The sequence below is a fragment of the Leucoraja erinacea genome, chromosome 4 (assembly GCF_028641065.1).
Source record: "Leucoraja erinacea ecotype New England chromosome 4, Leri_hhj_1, whole genome shotgun sequence".
Classification (NCBI taxonomy): Eukaryota; Metazoa; Chordata; class Chondrichthyes; order Rajiformes; family Rajidae; genus Leucoraja; species Leucoraja erinaceus.
In genome coordinates, this window is record NC_073380.1 from 59,434,783 (window position 1) to 59,448,833 (window position 14,051).

The following is a 14,051-nucleotide window of genomic DNA, read 5'->3' on the forward strand; positions in this document are numbered from 1 at the left end:
GGAAGAAGGGTCGCGATCCGAAACATCACCCATTTCTTCACTCGAGATGCTGCCTGTCCCGCTGAGTTACTCCAGCATTTTGTGTCTCCCAGGTTTCTTGTTCTTTTTCGAGGATTGCATGACAGCAGGGTTGCCTGATCGATGCTATGGTGGGAGTTGCTTCATCATGTCAGCACAGGACTGGTACACACATCAACGATCTGACCTGTCCCTACATTTTCCAGATGTCACTGTAACATCGGGCTGGTGTTGGACAGGCCTGATGGGTATCTATCTCCCTTGTGTTCGCCGTTTGCCTCACCATTTGAGGATTTCTCAGCCCGCCGAGAGTGAAGGGAGGCGGGGGTCAGCGCATTTCCTCAGGCGGCAGGTTTATGAACTCGTAGGAGTCGAGCAGATAAATGACAAAGAAAATAATCGTGAAGAAGATGAAGAGGCAAAGGGAGGGGCAGAGCATGCAGCAGCGACACAGACAGAAGAGGATCAGGGACATGATAGGAGCAGCGGACGGACGGCTCGGACCGCGCTTTGCCCGGGGCTTGGGCGAGCCCGTGACGTAACTGTGTCCGGGGGCGACGTCACCGCAGGAGCGGCTGCGGCATAACGTTACCGCGGGCGGAGCTGCTGTGTGACGTCAGTGCGCCTGAAACATCACGTGTCCGCGTCCCCCGGGGATGAGTCGCCGACTCGCTCCAGCACAACCGTGTCCCAACTGCCCGACACCGACGTGGGAGGAGCAACTGTGCCGCGTCATCGTGGGAGGGGCGACCGTGTGACGTCACCGCAGGTGGGCCTGTCGCATGACGCAACACGTCGCAGCGTCAGCGCAGACGTCGCCGTCGCCGTCCGCCGCGGCAGGTCGCTGTCATGTCCTCGCCTCAACCCGCCGCCCAGTAACCGCCGCCGCCACCTGAAGCCGGAGAGGAGAGGAGAGGAGGGGAGGGAGTCATGGCGTACCGTTACCTGCTGGCCGCCCGCTGTTGCCGCGGCTTGTGTAAGAGCCCGGGCCCTCGGCGCTGCAGGCCGCCCTGGAGGCCGGTAAGTGGTCAATCAGCCCAATCCCCTCCCTCCGTGCCCATTACCCTGCACCCAGTCCGTGCCCTCCACCCCCTCGCCCCGTGCCCATTGCCCCCCCACCCCCCCCCGTGCCCTTTATGCCCCCCCCCCCCCGTACCACTCCCCCCCCCCCCCCCCCCCCCCCCCGGGTCCCCCGTCCCTGGAGGTACATCCCTTAATAGAAACATAGAAATTAGGTGCAGGAGTAGGCCATTCGGCCCTTCGAGCCTGCACCACCATTCAATATGATCATGGCTGATCATCCAACTCAGTATACTGTACCTACCTTCTCTCCATACCCTCTGATCCCCTTAGCCACAAGGGCCACATCTAACTCCCTCTTAAATATAGCCAATGAACTGGCCTCGACTACCCTCTGCGGCAGAGAGTTCCAGAGATTCACCACTCTCTGTGTGAAAAAAGTTCTTCTCATCTCGGTTTTAAAGGATTTCCCCCTTATCCTTAAGCTGTGACCCCTTGTCCTGGACTTCCCCAACATCAGGAGCAATCTTCCTGCATCTAGCCTGTCCAGCCCCTTAAGAATTTTGTAAGTTTCCATAAGATCTCCTCTCAATCTCCTAAATTCTAGAGAGTATAAACCAAGTCTATCCAGTCTTTCTTCATAAGACAGTCCTGACATCCCAGGAATCAGTCTGGTGAACCTCCTCCTATGGCAATATGGCAATAATGTCCTTCCTCAGATTTGGAGACCAAAACTGTACGCAATACTCCAGGTGTGGTCTCACCAAGACCCTGTACAACTGCAGTAGAACCCTCCCTGCTCCTATACTCAAATCCTTTTGCTATGAAAGCTAACATACCATTCGCTTTCTTCACTGCCTGCTGCACCTGCATGCCTACTTTCAATGACTGGTGTACCATGACACCCAGGTCTCGCTGCATCTCCCCTTTTCCTAGTCGGCCACCATTTAGATAATAGTCTGCTTTCCTGTTTTTGCCACCAAAATGGATAACCTCACATTTATCCACATTATACTGCATCTGCCAAACATTTGCCCACTCTCCCAGCCTATCCAAGTCACCTTGCAGTCTCCTAGCATCCTCCTCACAGCTAAAACTGCCCCCCAGCTTAGTGTCATCCGCAAACCTGGAGATATTGCCTTCAATTCCCTCATCCAGATCATTAATATATATTGTAAATAGCTGGGGTCCCAGCACTGAGCCTTGCGGTACCCCACTAGTCAATGCCTGCCATTGTGAAAAGGACCCGTTTACTCCCACTCTTTGCTTCCTGTTTGCCAGCCAGTTCTCTATCCACATCAATACTGAACCCCCAATGCCGTGTACTTTAAGTTTGTATACTAATCTCTTATGTGGGACCTTGTCGAAAGCCTTCTGGAAGTCCAGATACACCACATCCACTGGTTCTCCCCTATCCACGCTACTAGTTACATCCTCGAAAAAAATTCTATAAGATTCGTCAGACATGATTTACCTTTCGTAAATCCATGCTGACTTTGTCCAATGATTTCACCACATTCCAAATGTGCTGCTATCCCATCTTTAATAACTGACTCTAGCAGTTTCTACCAGGACAAATAGACTCAGATATAGTTGCTTTCCGAAAATTATAACTACTCAAATTCACACATGCACTGACTTCACAGCCCAACACCCGGACTTCCATCTGTATATATGTATATAGCGCCGCAGAATTGTGCACCTATCCCCCCCCCCCCCCCCCCCCCCCCTCCCCCCCCCCCCCCCCCCTTCTCCCTTCTGTTTTTTTTGTTTTTCTGTTTCTTGTTTTTTTGTACTAAATTATATGTATGCACTGAGTACGAGCAGCTTTCAATTTCACTGTACATGTATAGTGACAATAAATGGCATATCTATATCTATATCTAGTTTCCCCACTACCGATGTTAAACTAACTGGTCTGTAATTCCCCGTTTTCTCTCTCCCTCCCTTCTTAAAAAGTGGGGTTATGTTTGCTACCCGCCAATCCTCAGGAACTACTCCAGAATCTAAAGAGTTTTTAAAGATTATTACTAATGCATCCACTATTTCTGGAGCTACTTCCTTAAGTACTCTGGGATGCAGCCTATCTGGCCCTGGGGATTTATCGGCCTTTAATCCATTCAATTTACCCAACACCACTTTCCGGCTAACCTGGATTTCACTCAATTCCTCCAACTACTTTGACCCGCGGTCCCCTGCTATTTCCGGCAAATTATTTATGTCTTCCTTAGTGAAGACGGAACCAAAGTAGTTATTCAATTGGTCCGCCATATCCTTGTCTCCCCATGGTCAACTCACCTGTTTCTGACTGCAAGGGACCTACATTTGTTTTAACTAATCTCTTTCTTTTCACATATCTATAAAAACTTTTGCAGTCAGTTTTTTGTTCCCTGCCAGTTTTCTTTCATAATCTATTTTTCCTTTCCTAATTAAGCCCTTTGTCCTCCTCTGCTGGTCTCTGAATTTCTCCCAGTCCTCTGGTATGCTGCTTTTTCTGGCTAATTTGTACGCATCATCCTTCGCTTTGATACTATCCCTGATTTCCCTTGTTATCCACGGATGTACTACCTTCCCTGATTTATTCTTTTGCCAAACTGGGATGAACAATTTTTGTAGTTCATCCATGCAGTCTTTAAATGTCTTCCATTGCATATCCACCGTCAACCCTTTTAGAATTAATTGCCAGTCAATCTTGGCCAATTCACGTCTCATACCCTCAAAGTTACCTTTCTTTAAGTTCAGAACCATTGTTTCTGAATTAACAATGTCACTCTCCATCCTAATGAAGAACTCAACCATATTATGGTCACTCTTGCCCAAGGGGGCACGTACAACAAGATTGCTAACTAACCCTTCCTCATTACTCAATACCCAGTCTAAAATAGCCTGCTCTCTCGTTGGTTCCTCTACATGTTGATTTAGATAACAATCCCGCATACATTCCAAGAAATCCTCTACCTCAGCACCCCTGCCAATTTGATTCACCCAATCTATATGTAGATTGAAGTCACCCATTATAACTGTTTTGCCTTTGTCGCACGCATTTCTAATTTCCTGTTTGATACCATCTCCAACTTCACTACTACTGTTAGGTGGCCTGTACACAACACCCACCAGCGTTTTCTGCCCCTTAGTGTTTCGCAGCTCTACCCATACCGATTCCACATCCTCCAAACTAATGTCCTTCCTTTCCATTGCATTAATCTCCTCTCTAATCAGTAACGCTACCCCACCTCCTTTTCCTTTCTCTCTATCCCTCCTGAATATTGAATATCCCTGGATGTTCAGCTCCCAGCCTTGGTCACCCTGGAGCCATGTCTCCGTGATCCCAACTATATCATAGTCATTAATAGCTATCTGCACATTCAACTCATCCACCTTATTACGAATGCTCCTTGCATTGAGACACAAAGCCTTCAGGCTTGTTTTTACAACACTCTTACCCCTTATACAATTATGTTGAAAAGTGGCCCTTTTTGATTTTTGCCCGGGTTTTGTCTGCCCGCCACTTTTACTTTTCACTGTGCTACCTATTGCTTCTACCCTCATTTTACACCCCTCGGTCTCTACGCTCACACATTTAAGAAACCCTTTCCCTTTAACTCCATCCACCACTATCCCATTCGACACCCCACCCCCCCTTATTCAGTTTAAAGCCACCCGTGTAGCAATGGCAAACTTGCCTGCCAGAATGCTGGTCCCACACCTGTTAAGATGAAATCCGTCCCTTTTGTACAATTCCCCCTTACCCCAAAACAGATCCCAGTGATCTAAGAATCTAAATCCCTGCCCCGTGCACCAGTTTCTCAGCCACACGTTCAGGTCCCGTATCGCCCTGTTCCTGCTCTCGCCAGCACGGGGAACTGGAAGCAAACCGGAGATAACAACCCTGGAGGTCCTGCTTTTCAACATTTTTCCGAGCTCTCTAAAGTCACGCTGCAGAATATTCATCCCCTTCTTTCCGACATCGTTTGTGCCGACATGCACTACCACTTCCGGATGTTCACCTTCGCCCTTGAGGATTTTCTGCACTCTGTCCGTGACATCCTGGATCCTGGCACCGGGAAGGCAGCACACCATCCTCGCATCCCGTCTGTTGCCGCAGAAACCCCTGTCCGTACCTCTCATCATGGAGTCTCCCACTACAATGGCCTTGCCTGCCTTAGGCCTTGGTTTTGGCTCAACAGCCCTATTCGCATCGCAAGCCAGTCCGTCGCTCAGTGTAAACACGTCTTCTGTCCCAACAGCTTCTAAGCGGGTGAACCTGTTTACAAGAGGTACACCACCCGGGGACGTTGGCATTCCATGCTTCCCTCCCTTTCTCACTGTCTCCCACCTTCTCTCTTCCAGTACCTTAGGTGTAACAATCGTACTGTAGGACTTGGCGAGGAACGACTCCGTTTCTCGTACGAACCGGAGGTCATCCACTTGCTTCTCCAGTTCCCCAACACGGCCCTTCAGGAGCTCTACCTGGATGCACTTTTCGCATTTGTAGCAGCCAGAGGCACCAGCGGTGTCCTTGACCTCCCACATACTGCAAGCATCGCACTGAATCAGCTTGCCTGACATCTCCTTCTTTCGTCTCTACCTCTCAAGCGTATTGCGTGGTCTCCTCAGCGAAGACTCTCGAGCCAAAGACTCACACCTTACTCACAAGGCCGCTCACTCACTGCCGCTCGCTAAGAGCCGTCTTGCTTAAATTGACTGATAAATTGCCTGATTTACCAATTTACAAAGCAAATTCCTCACTTTTCAACTGTTTTCACCCCTCTGACTCACTTCTCTCCTCCCACTTGGGCTAGAGCCAATCAGTCGTATCTCTTGCTAATCTGCTGCTGCTGTCCCTCCCAAATCTACAGCAGTTTATCTCTGCCCCCCCCCCCCGTGCCCTTTATCCCCCCCCCCCTTTTATCCCCCTTTATGCCCCCCCCCCCGTGCCCTTTATCCCCCCCCGTGCCCTTTATCCCCCCCCGTGCCCTTTATCCCCCCCCCCGTGCCCCTTTATCCCCCCCCCCCCCCGTGCCCTTTATCCCCCCCGTGCCCCCCCCCCTTTATCCCCCCCCCCGTGCCCTTTATCCCCCCCCCGTGCCCTTTATCCCCCCCCCGTGCCCTTTATTTCCCCCCCCCCCGTGCCCTTTATATCCCCCCCCCCCGTGCCCTTTATCCCCCCCCCCCGTGCCCTTTTTCCCCCCCCCCCGTGCCCTTTATCCCCCCCCCCCGTGCCCTTTATCCCCCCCCGTGCCCTTTATCCCCCCCCCCCCCGTGCCCTTTATATCCCCCCCCCCCCCCCCCCCGTGCCCTTTATCCCCCCCCCCCGTGCCCTTTATATCCCCCCCCCCCCGTGCCCTTTATCCCCCCCCCCCCCCGTGCCCTTTACCCCCCCCCCCCCCGTGCCCTTTATCCCCCCCCCCGTGCCCTTTATCCCCCCCCCCCGTGCCCTTTTATCCCCCCCCCCCCCCCGTGCCCTTTATCCCCCCCCTCCCGTGCCCTTTATCCCCCCCCCCCGTGCCCTTTTTATCCCCCCCCCCCGTGCCTTTTCCCCCCCCCGTGCCCTTTATCCCCCCCCCGTGCCCTTTATCCCCCCCCCCGTGCCCTTTATCCCCCCCCCGTGCCCTTTTTACCCCCCCCCTGCCCTTTATCCCCCCCCCCCCCCCCGTGCCCTTTATCCCCCCCCCGTGCCCTTTATCCCCCCCCCCCGTGCCCTTTATCCCCCCCCCGTGCCCCTTATATCCCCCCCCCGTGCCCTTTATCCCCCCCCCCCGTGCCCTTCCTCCCCCCCCCCCCCCCGTGCCCTCCTCCACCCCCCCGTGCCCTCCTCCCCCCCCCCTGCCCTCCCCCATGCCCCTCCACCCCCGTCCTTCCGTCACCCCCCCCCCCCCCCATGCCCTGTGCCTCAGTCCCCTTTACCCCCAGATGCCCGATGTCACCCCAGTGCTCTGTGCCACTTGGCGCTCTGCACTCAGCTGCCTAATGCCCTGTGCTGCCCTGCTCCAACCCATGCCATGCTCCATCGCTGTTCTGCTGTACCCCATGCCCTGTGCCTGTGCCAGCCCAACCCTCCTAGTGCCGTGTGTAACCCCTCCCCTTGTGCCCCATGCCCACATTCCTTTCCCCCTTGTGCCTCCGTCTCTGAGCCCCTCACCCCCAACCATATGGCCCCCGCTCTGGCTACGGTCATATAGAGTGTGATTTAGATTGAACTCCTGGTGGAGTTGTGGCCTCCACACGTGGTTCGTGCTATTGACATATTGTGTAACTCCCCAACTTCTCCACATAATAAGTAGCACCCAGTATGTAACGCTTAAATAAAACCTGAGAATATTTACTTCGATCTTTTCAGAATAAGATAGTTTAATCTGCATGTGTGAGGTTATTTCAATGGCTGGGAATCATTTCTTGCAAAGTATGAAGGTCAAAGGGCAAATTGATTAAAGTTATGATGGTTGCCTTTTACTGGTTGTTAAATACCTTGTTGATATTTTAGTACTAGCAGATTATATATTTGTATATCAGGTAGTATCTTGATATAAAATTTTCACTTTGATGAAAATTGTTTTCTTTTAATGTAGTGAGCAGTTTTCAAGTACCAATTTGAAAGTGTAGTCTAAGTTAATAAAATGATTTTAAAGAACCAGGAACAGTTCTGTTTTAATTGTGTTTTTAAGGGATCAATTACAAGGAAGTTATTTGGTTCCAATCTTTGCTTTGGTGGTCTCTAGTGATCAAGCATAACTTTGATGCCAGTTTTGAGGTGATTGTTGGGGCCAATGTGGGGTCTAGAGATTTTTCCAGATTGTGGAAACAAGGAACTGCAGATGCTGATTCAAAATGCTGGAGTAACTCAGTGGGCCAGGCAGCATCTGTGGACAACATGGATAGGTGACATTTTGGGTCGGGACACTTCTTTAGATTGATTCAGATATCAGTCTGGCGAAGGATCCCAACCCGAGACGTCACATTTCTTTGTTCTCCAGGGATGCTGGCTGACCTGCAGAGTTACTGCATCATTTTGGTATGGAGTAGCTGATGCTCAGAAATGACAGCTGATGGATGGGTAATTTATGAGATGATGCTCTCTTCCTGTCATTTACACTGACCTTCTGTGTGCATCTGATGCAGGGACCTGACGTGCTTAGTGCCACCTTGAGTGTTCCTCTATTTTATGGAGCCATAGCCAGGGATTGCCAGTAGCCGGTGGGGATATTGCACCTTTTTCAAGATGCTTTTGTAACCATGTTTGATTCTTTTCTCTTGTCTGCGAGACAATCTGTGCCTATGAAAGTTCACAATGACATTTCTGTTTTAGGATTGTGGTTTGGGGATTGTGAATGCTGTGGCCTGTCCAGACTTGGGTCTGGATCCGGAGGATCAGTTCAGTTTAATTTATTGTCGCGTGTACCGAGGTACAGTGAAAAGCTTTTGTTGCATGCTAACCAACCAGTGGAAAGACAATACATGATTACACCGAGCCATTCATAGTGTATAGATAGAGTGCCCTCCATAATGTAAGTCCTATAATTTATGTATTTGTCCCTGTACTCTACAATTTGAGATTTGTAACAGGAAAAAAACCACATGTGGTTAATGTGCACATTGTCAGATTTTATTAAAGGGTATATTTATACATTTTGGTTTCACCATGTAGAAATAACAGCTGTGTTTATACATAGTCCCCCCCATTTCAGGGTGCCATAATGTGTTTGAATGCCTCCTTAATGCAGGTATAAGAGAGCTCTCAGCACCTAGTCTTTCCTCCAGTCTTTCCATCACCTTTGGGAACTTTTATTGCTGTTTATCAACATGAGGACAAAAGGACCGAGAAACAAGAATAAAACTGTTACAGACATCAGCCAAACTTTAGGCTGACCAAAATCAACTGTTTGGCAAGAGTAAAGTATGGGGGAGAGAAGGAACTGCCAAGATCCAAAGCATACCACCTCATCTGTGACCGATCAGAAACACTCGGGTGTCGATTGTCAATGACCACTGTCCGCAGAAGACTTCATGAACAGAAATACAGAAGCTACGCTGCAAGATGCAAACCACTGGTTAGCAGCAAAAATAGGATGGTCAGGTTACAGTTTGCCAAGAAGAGCCAGCACAGTTCTGGAAAAAGGTCTTGTAGACAGATGAGATGAAGATTAACTTATATCAGAGTGCTGGCAAGAGCAAAATATGGAGGAGAGAAGGAACTGCCCAAGATCCAAAGCATACCACCTCATCTGTAAAACACGGTGGCGGGGGTGTTCTGGCCTGGGCATGTATGGCTGCTGAAGGTACTGGCTCACTTATCTTCATTGATGATACATCTGCTGATGGTTATAGCATTATGAAGTGTATAGACACATCCTAACTTCAAGTTCAACCAAATGCCTCAAAACACATTGACCGGCGGTTCATTCTACAGCAAGACAATGCAGTTAAAATAATGGTCAATTCTTGAGTGGCCAAGTCAATCACCCAATCTGAACCCAATTGAGCATGCCTCTTATATGCTGAAGAGAAAACTGAAGGGGACTAGCCCCCAAAACAAGCATAAGCTAAAGATGGCTGCAATAATGGCCTGGCAGAGCATCACTAGAGAAAACACCCACCCTTTGATTGAGGGGGGATCTTATAGAAACTTACAAAATTTGAAAGGGGTTGGACAGGCTAGATGCAGGAAGATTGTTCCCGATGTTGGGGAAGTCCAGAACAAGAAGTCACAGTTTAAGGATAAGGGGGAAATCTTTTAGGACCGAGATGAGGAAAACATTTTTCACACAGAGAGTGGTGAATCTCTGGAATTCTCTGCCACAGAAGGTAGTTGAGGCCAGTTCATTGGCTATTTTTAAGAGGGAGTTAGATGTGGCCCTTGTGGCTAAAGGTATGGAGAGAAGGCAGGTACAGGATACTGAGTTGGATGATCAGCCATGATCATATTGAATGGCGGTGCAGGCTCGAAAGGCCGAATGGCCTACTTCTGCACCTTGTTTCTATGTTTCTAACTGGTGATGTCCATGAATCGCAGACTTCAAGCAGTCATTGCATGCAAAAGATATGCAACAAAATACTAAACATGACTATTTTCATTTACCTGACATTGCTGTGTCCCAAACATGATGGTGCCCTAAAATGGGGGGACTATGTATAAACACTGCTGTAATTTCTACATGGTGAAACCAAAAAGTCTAAAAATGGCCTTTATTAAAATCTGACAATGTGCACTATAACCACATGTGATTTTTTTCTATTACAAATCTCGTATTGTGGAGTACAGAGGCAAATAAATAAATGATGGGTCTTTGTCCCAAACATTATGGAGGGCACTGTACCTTCATTCTCACCAATCATAACCCGTGTGCAGATAAGGCCAATTAGTGAGTTTGACCTTGGAGTTGTTATTGCGCTCTTGTGGCTGGACCTTCTTGCGAGGCTGCTGGCGAGTGGCCAGCGGTAACAGGTTGTATGCAAAACCAACGTGGGCATGAAGGCCCCCCCGCCCCTCAGCCACTGAATCATACAAGGTGGCAAATGCCTGGCTTTGTCCTGCCCCGTATCGGTCTGGCGGGTTGATTTTACAGCCTAATCTTGTTTGGTACTACAGTGTGGGTGGTCTTTGACAGGAAGTGTTTGGGCCTTGTGACTATGCCAGTTCGGTGGGTGAAGTAGTCAGTTGGTTCTCGACGTATGCTGGCTTTAACCAGTCGACGGATACGGTGTCAGGTTTTCCGTTCTGATAGATCACAAAACATTTGGGTAGGCTTTGGATGATTTTGTATGCTTGCTGAAGAGGTCAGCGGACGGCTTCGTAGCTGCATATTTCGCCGTAATCGATCAATATACCTGCTTGGATCATAGGATCTGTCTGTGGGGATTGGTTCGACAAATTCACCGGGCAACTTCAGAGTTGTGCCGTAAACCATTTCCACCGACGAACATCCTAGGTCTGCTTTCACTGCCGTACGAATGCCAAGCAGAACCAGAGGCAACCGTTCACTCAAGCTCGATGCATCTAAGAGCGGCTTTCAACTGCCGATTGAACCGTTAAATCAGGCCATTCACTTGTGGATGATACGCAGTCGTTCTAATCCGGTTCGTACCCACGAGGTCGGTTCGTGTTTGAAACAGAGCAGATTCGAATTGCAGTCCTCGGTATGTTGTGATCGTACTAGGGATCCTAAAGGCCAAATCCATCGGTCAACAAATTGTTTCCGCTGAAATGTTGATGACTGGGATAGGATTCTGCCATCTTGTGAGCCGGTCTTCTCAAGTGAGCAGATATGTGTAGTTATTTCACAGTGGGTATGGGCCGACGAAGTCACATGCTCAAAACGGGTGTTTGGTGCAGGAAACTCACCAAACGGGGTCCTAGTGTGCCTGGAGATCATTGATTGTTGACACGATAGACAAGTCTTCGCCCATAATCCAAAGTCACACTTGATGAAAGGCCAGATGAAACGTTCGGAGATTAGTTTTATCGTAGCCTTCTTGCCCGGATGTGATAAGTTGTGCAGCGCGCTGAAATCTTCTCGACGCGTCGTCTTGGGTACAAACGGCATTGGTTTGCCAGTGGAATTGTCACACATGATGGTTCTCTCGTGTCACCGATAGGTTCATCTTCCAATTTTCGGGCTTTATGCGTCCGGTGGTAATGGATAAGACAGGATCAGTATGCTGCATGCAAGTCATGGCATAAAAATCCTTGAATGTGTTTGATGCTGGAGCATTGCAGAAAGAAACATAGGCATAGAAAAAGGATCCTTGAATGTGCACCGCCATTCAATTGATGTCCAACTCTCCCGAGAACCCCTGATCCCTTAGCCACAACACAAACTCCCCTTAAAGTAGGCAAGAAGTGGCCTCAACTACCCTCTGTGGCAGAGAGTTCCAGAGATTCACCACCCTCTGCGTGAAAAAAAAAGAACAAAGTCCAAGTGGCAGATTTCCCGCGGTGAATAGCTCCCCACATTTGTATGAGACGTGTATGTGAGCGGTTGGTGATCCGTATAAATAGTGAAGGGACGGCCTTCCAACAGATGGCGGAAATTCTTGACGGCGAGGTACATAGCCAAGAGTTCTCACCCGAATGTACTGTACCTCATCCGAGTGGGTGATAACTTTGCCGAAAAGAATGAAAGATGCTCCCACCTGCCATTGACTCGCTGCTCCATGACGCCTCCCATAGCGTTGACAGAGGCATCTGTGGTGGGTGATAATAAGGCATTGGGCCGCTGATGGACCAGCATAGTTACGTCGGCAATGGTCCTCTTAGTGGCTTTAGTGCAGGAGTAGGCCCTTTGAGCCAGCATCGCCATTCAATGTGATCATGGGTGATCATCCCCAATCAGTACCCTGTTGCTGCCTTCTCCTCATATCCCCTGACTCCGCTATTTTTAAGAGCCCTATCTAGCTCTCTCTTGAAAGCATCCAGAGAACCTGCCTCCACCGCCCTCTGAGGCAGAGAATTCCACACACTCGCCACTCTCTGTGAGGAAAAAGTGTTTCCTCGTCTCCGTTCTAAATGGCTTACTCCTTATTCTTAAACTGTGGCCCCTGGTTCTGGACTCCCCCAATATCGGGAATATGTTTCCTGCCTCTAGTGTGTCCAAGCCCTTCACAATCGTATATGTTTCAATGAGATCCTCACTCATCCTTCTAAACTCCAGAGTGTACAAACCTAGTTGCTCCATTCTCTCAGCATATGACAGTCCCGCCATCCCGGGAATTAACATTGTAAACCTACGCTGCACTCCCTCAATAGAAAGAATGTCCTTCCTCAAATTAGGGGACCAAAACTGCACACAATACTCCATGTGTGGTCTCACTAGGGCTCTGTACAACTGCAGAAGGACCTCTTTGCTTTGAAGGATTGCACTGCATCTTTGGGTAAACACAACGCTTTCTTTGAAGATGTTTTGACTAAACCTTTGAGTAAGTTTGTCAAGGGTAATAGGGAATTGCATAGGTAAATGCGACGTTCAGTAGAAAGCATCATCATCATCATCGTTGAAAACATCAACGTGCACGGTGCCTTACAATGCTATGTATAATAGTGATCGCAGCTTCCCGGCTGGCAACAGGGGAAAAAAGTTAAGCGAGAGCCCAGCTAATATAGATCTTGCTGCTATAGCTGCTCATGAACGGCCACCTAGAAGAAACCCACTGTCTGCGTGGAGTTTGCATGTTCTCCCTGTGTCCACGTGGGGGTTCCTCTGGTTTCCTCCCACTTCCAAAAAGAGTGCAAGCTTGAAGGTTAACTGGCCTCTGTAAAATTGCCCCAGTGTGTAGGGAGTGGATAGGAAAGTGAGATAACACAGCTCGTGTGACCAATTCAGCCTACGTAATACAAATAGTGATCCTCAATTCATCAATTGTGTAATATTCAAGTTGCATTGTGATAACAAGTTTTAGCAGAACTACCTGTGTTGTACAATTGTAGGAAGCAAGCAAGACCATAGCTGGAGTATTTTACGTAGTTTTAAGCCTTTTAAGGTCAGAATCGAATCTGGATCTCTGTCTCCATAATGGGCTTGTCCCACAGGCGACTTTTTAGGCGACTGCAGGAGACTCTGTGGTCACCATATGGTTGCCACATGTTCGCGGGTGGTTACCGGGGAATCCCCTTCATGGTCGTGAGGAGTTCCCACATTCTGGGAACTAGTCGCGGCCTCATTATAGTCGCCGCAAAATTTTCAACTTGGTGAAATATTAGCGGCGACCAAAATGAAGCCGCCATGGAGAGTAGCGAGAATTCACGTGCCGTAGGTGGGTCGTCAGGAGGTCCTAGTAGGTTGCCAGGTCGAAGGTTCTAGTAGGTTCTCGTAGGTTGTAGCCGATGCTGACCGGTGAATTTCATTGGCTCATTGGGAAAACAAACGTAAGCACTAGTTTTCTAAACCAAGGATAACCGACCGGTAATGTTAAATGTCCGCCGAGCTTCACAACCATGTATCTCTGGCTTCTTAAAATTGGTCTCCACTATTTCTCCCCCATTACCGTACACTGTGCTTTAGCCATCTTAATTACAGCGG

General features: G+C 49.1%; 1 protein-coding gene across 3 annotated transcripts in view; it reads left to right on the forward strand.

Annotated features, from left to right (window-relative positions):
• Positions 1-836: 836 nt before the first annotated feature.
• The window catches only part of LOC129696462 (AFG3-like protein 2), a 56,615-nt gene continuing 43,400 nt past the window's right edge, over positions 837-14,051 (forward strand). For 2 of the 3 annotated variants that reach the window (XM_055634376.1, XM_055634378.1), the window contains exon 1: positions 838-1,038. In XM_055634376.1, coding sequence (XP_055490351.1) covers positions 949-1,038 — 90 coding nt within the window. In that variant the 5' untranslated portion in view covers positions 838-948. Of the gene's footprint in view, positions 1,039-14,051 lie in introns of all 3 variants that reach the window. The other variant, XM_055634377.1, reaches the window with a different exon arrangement.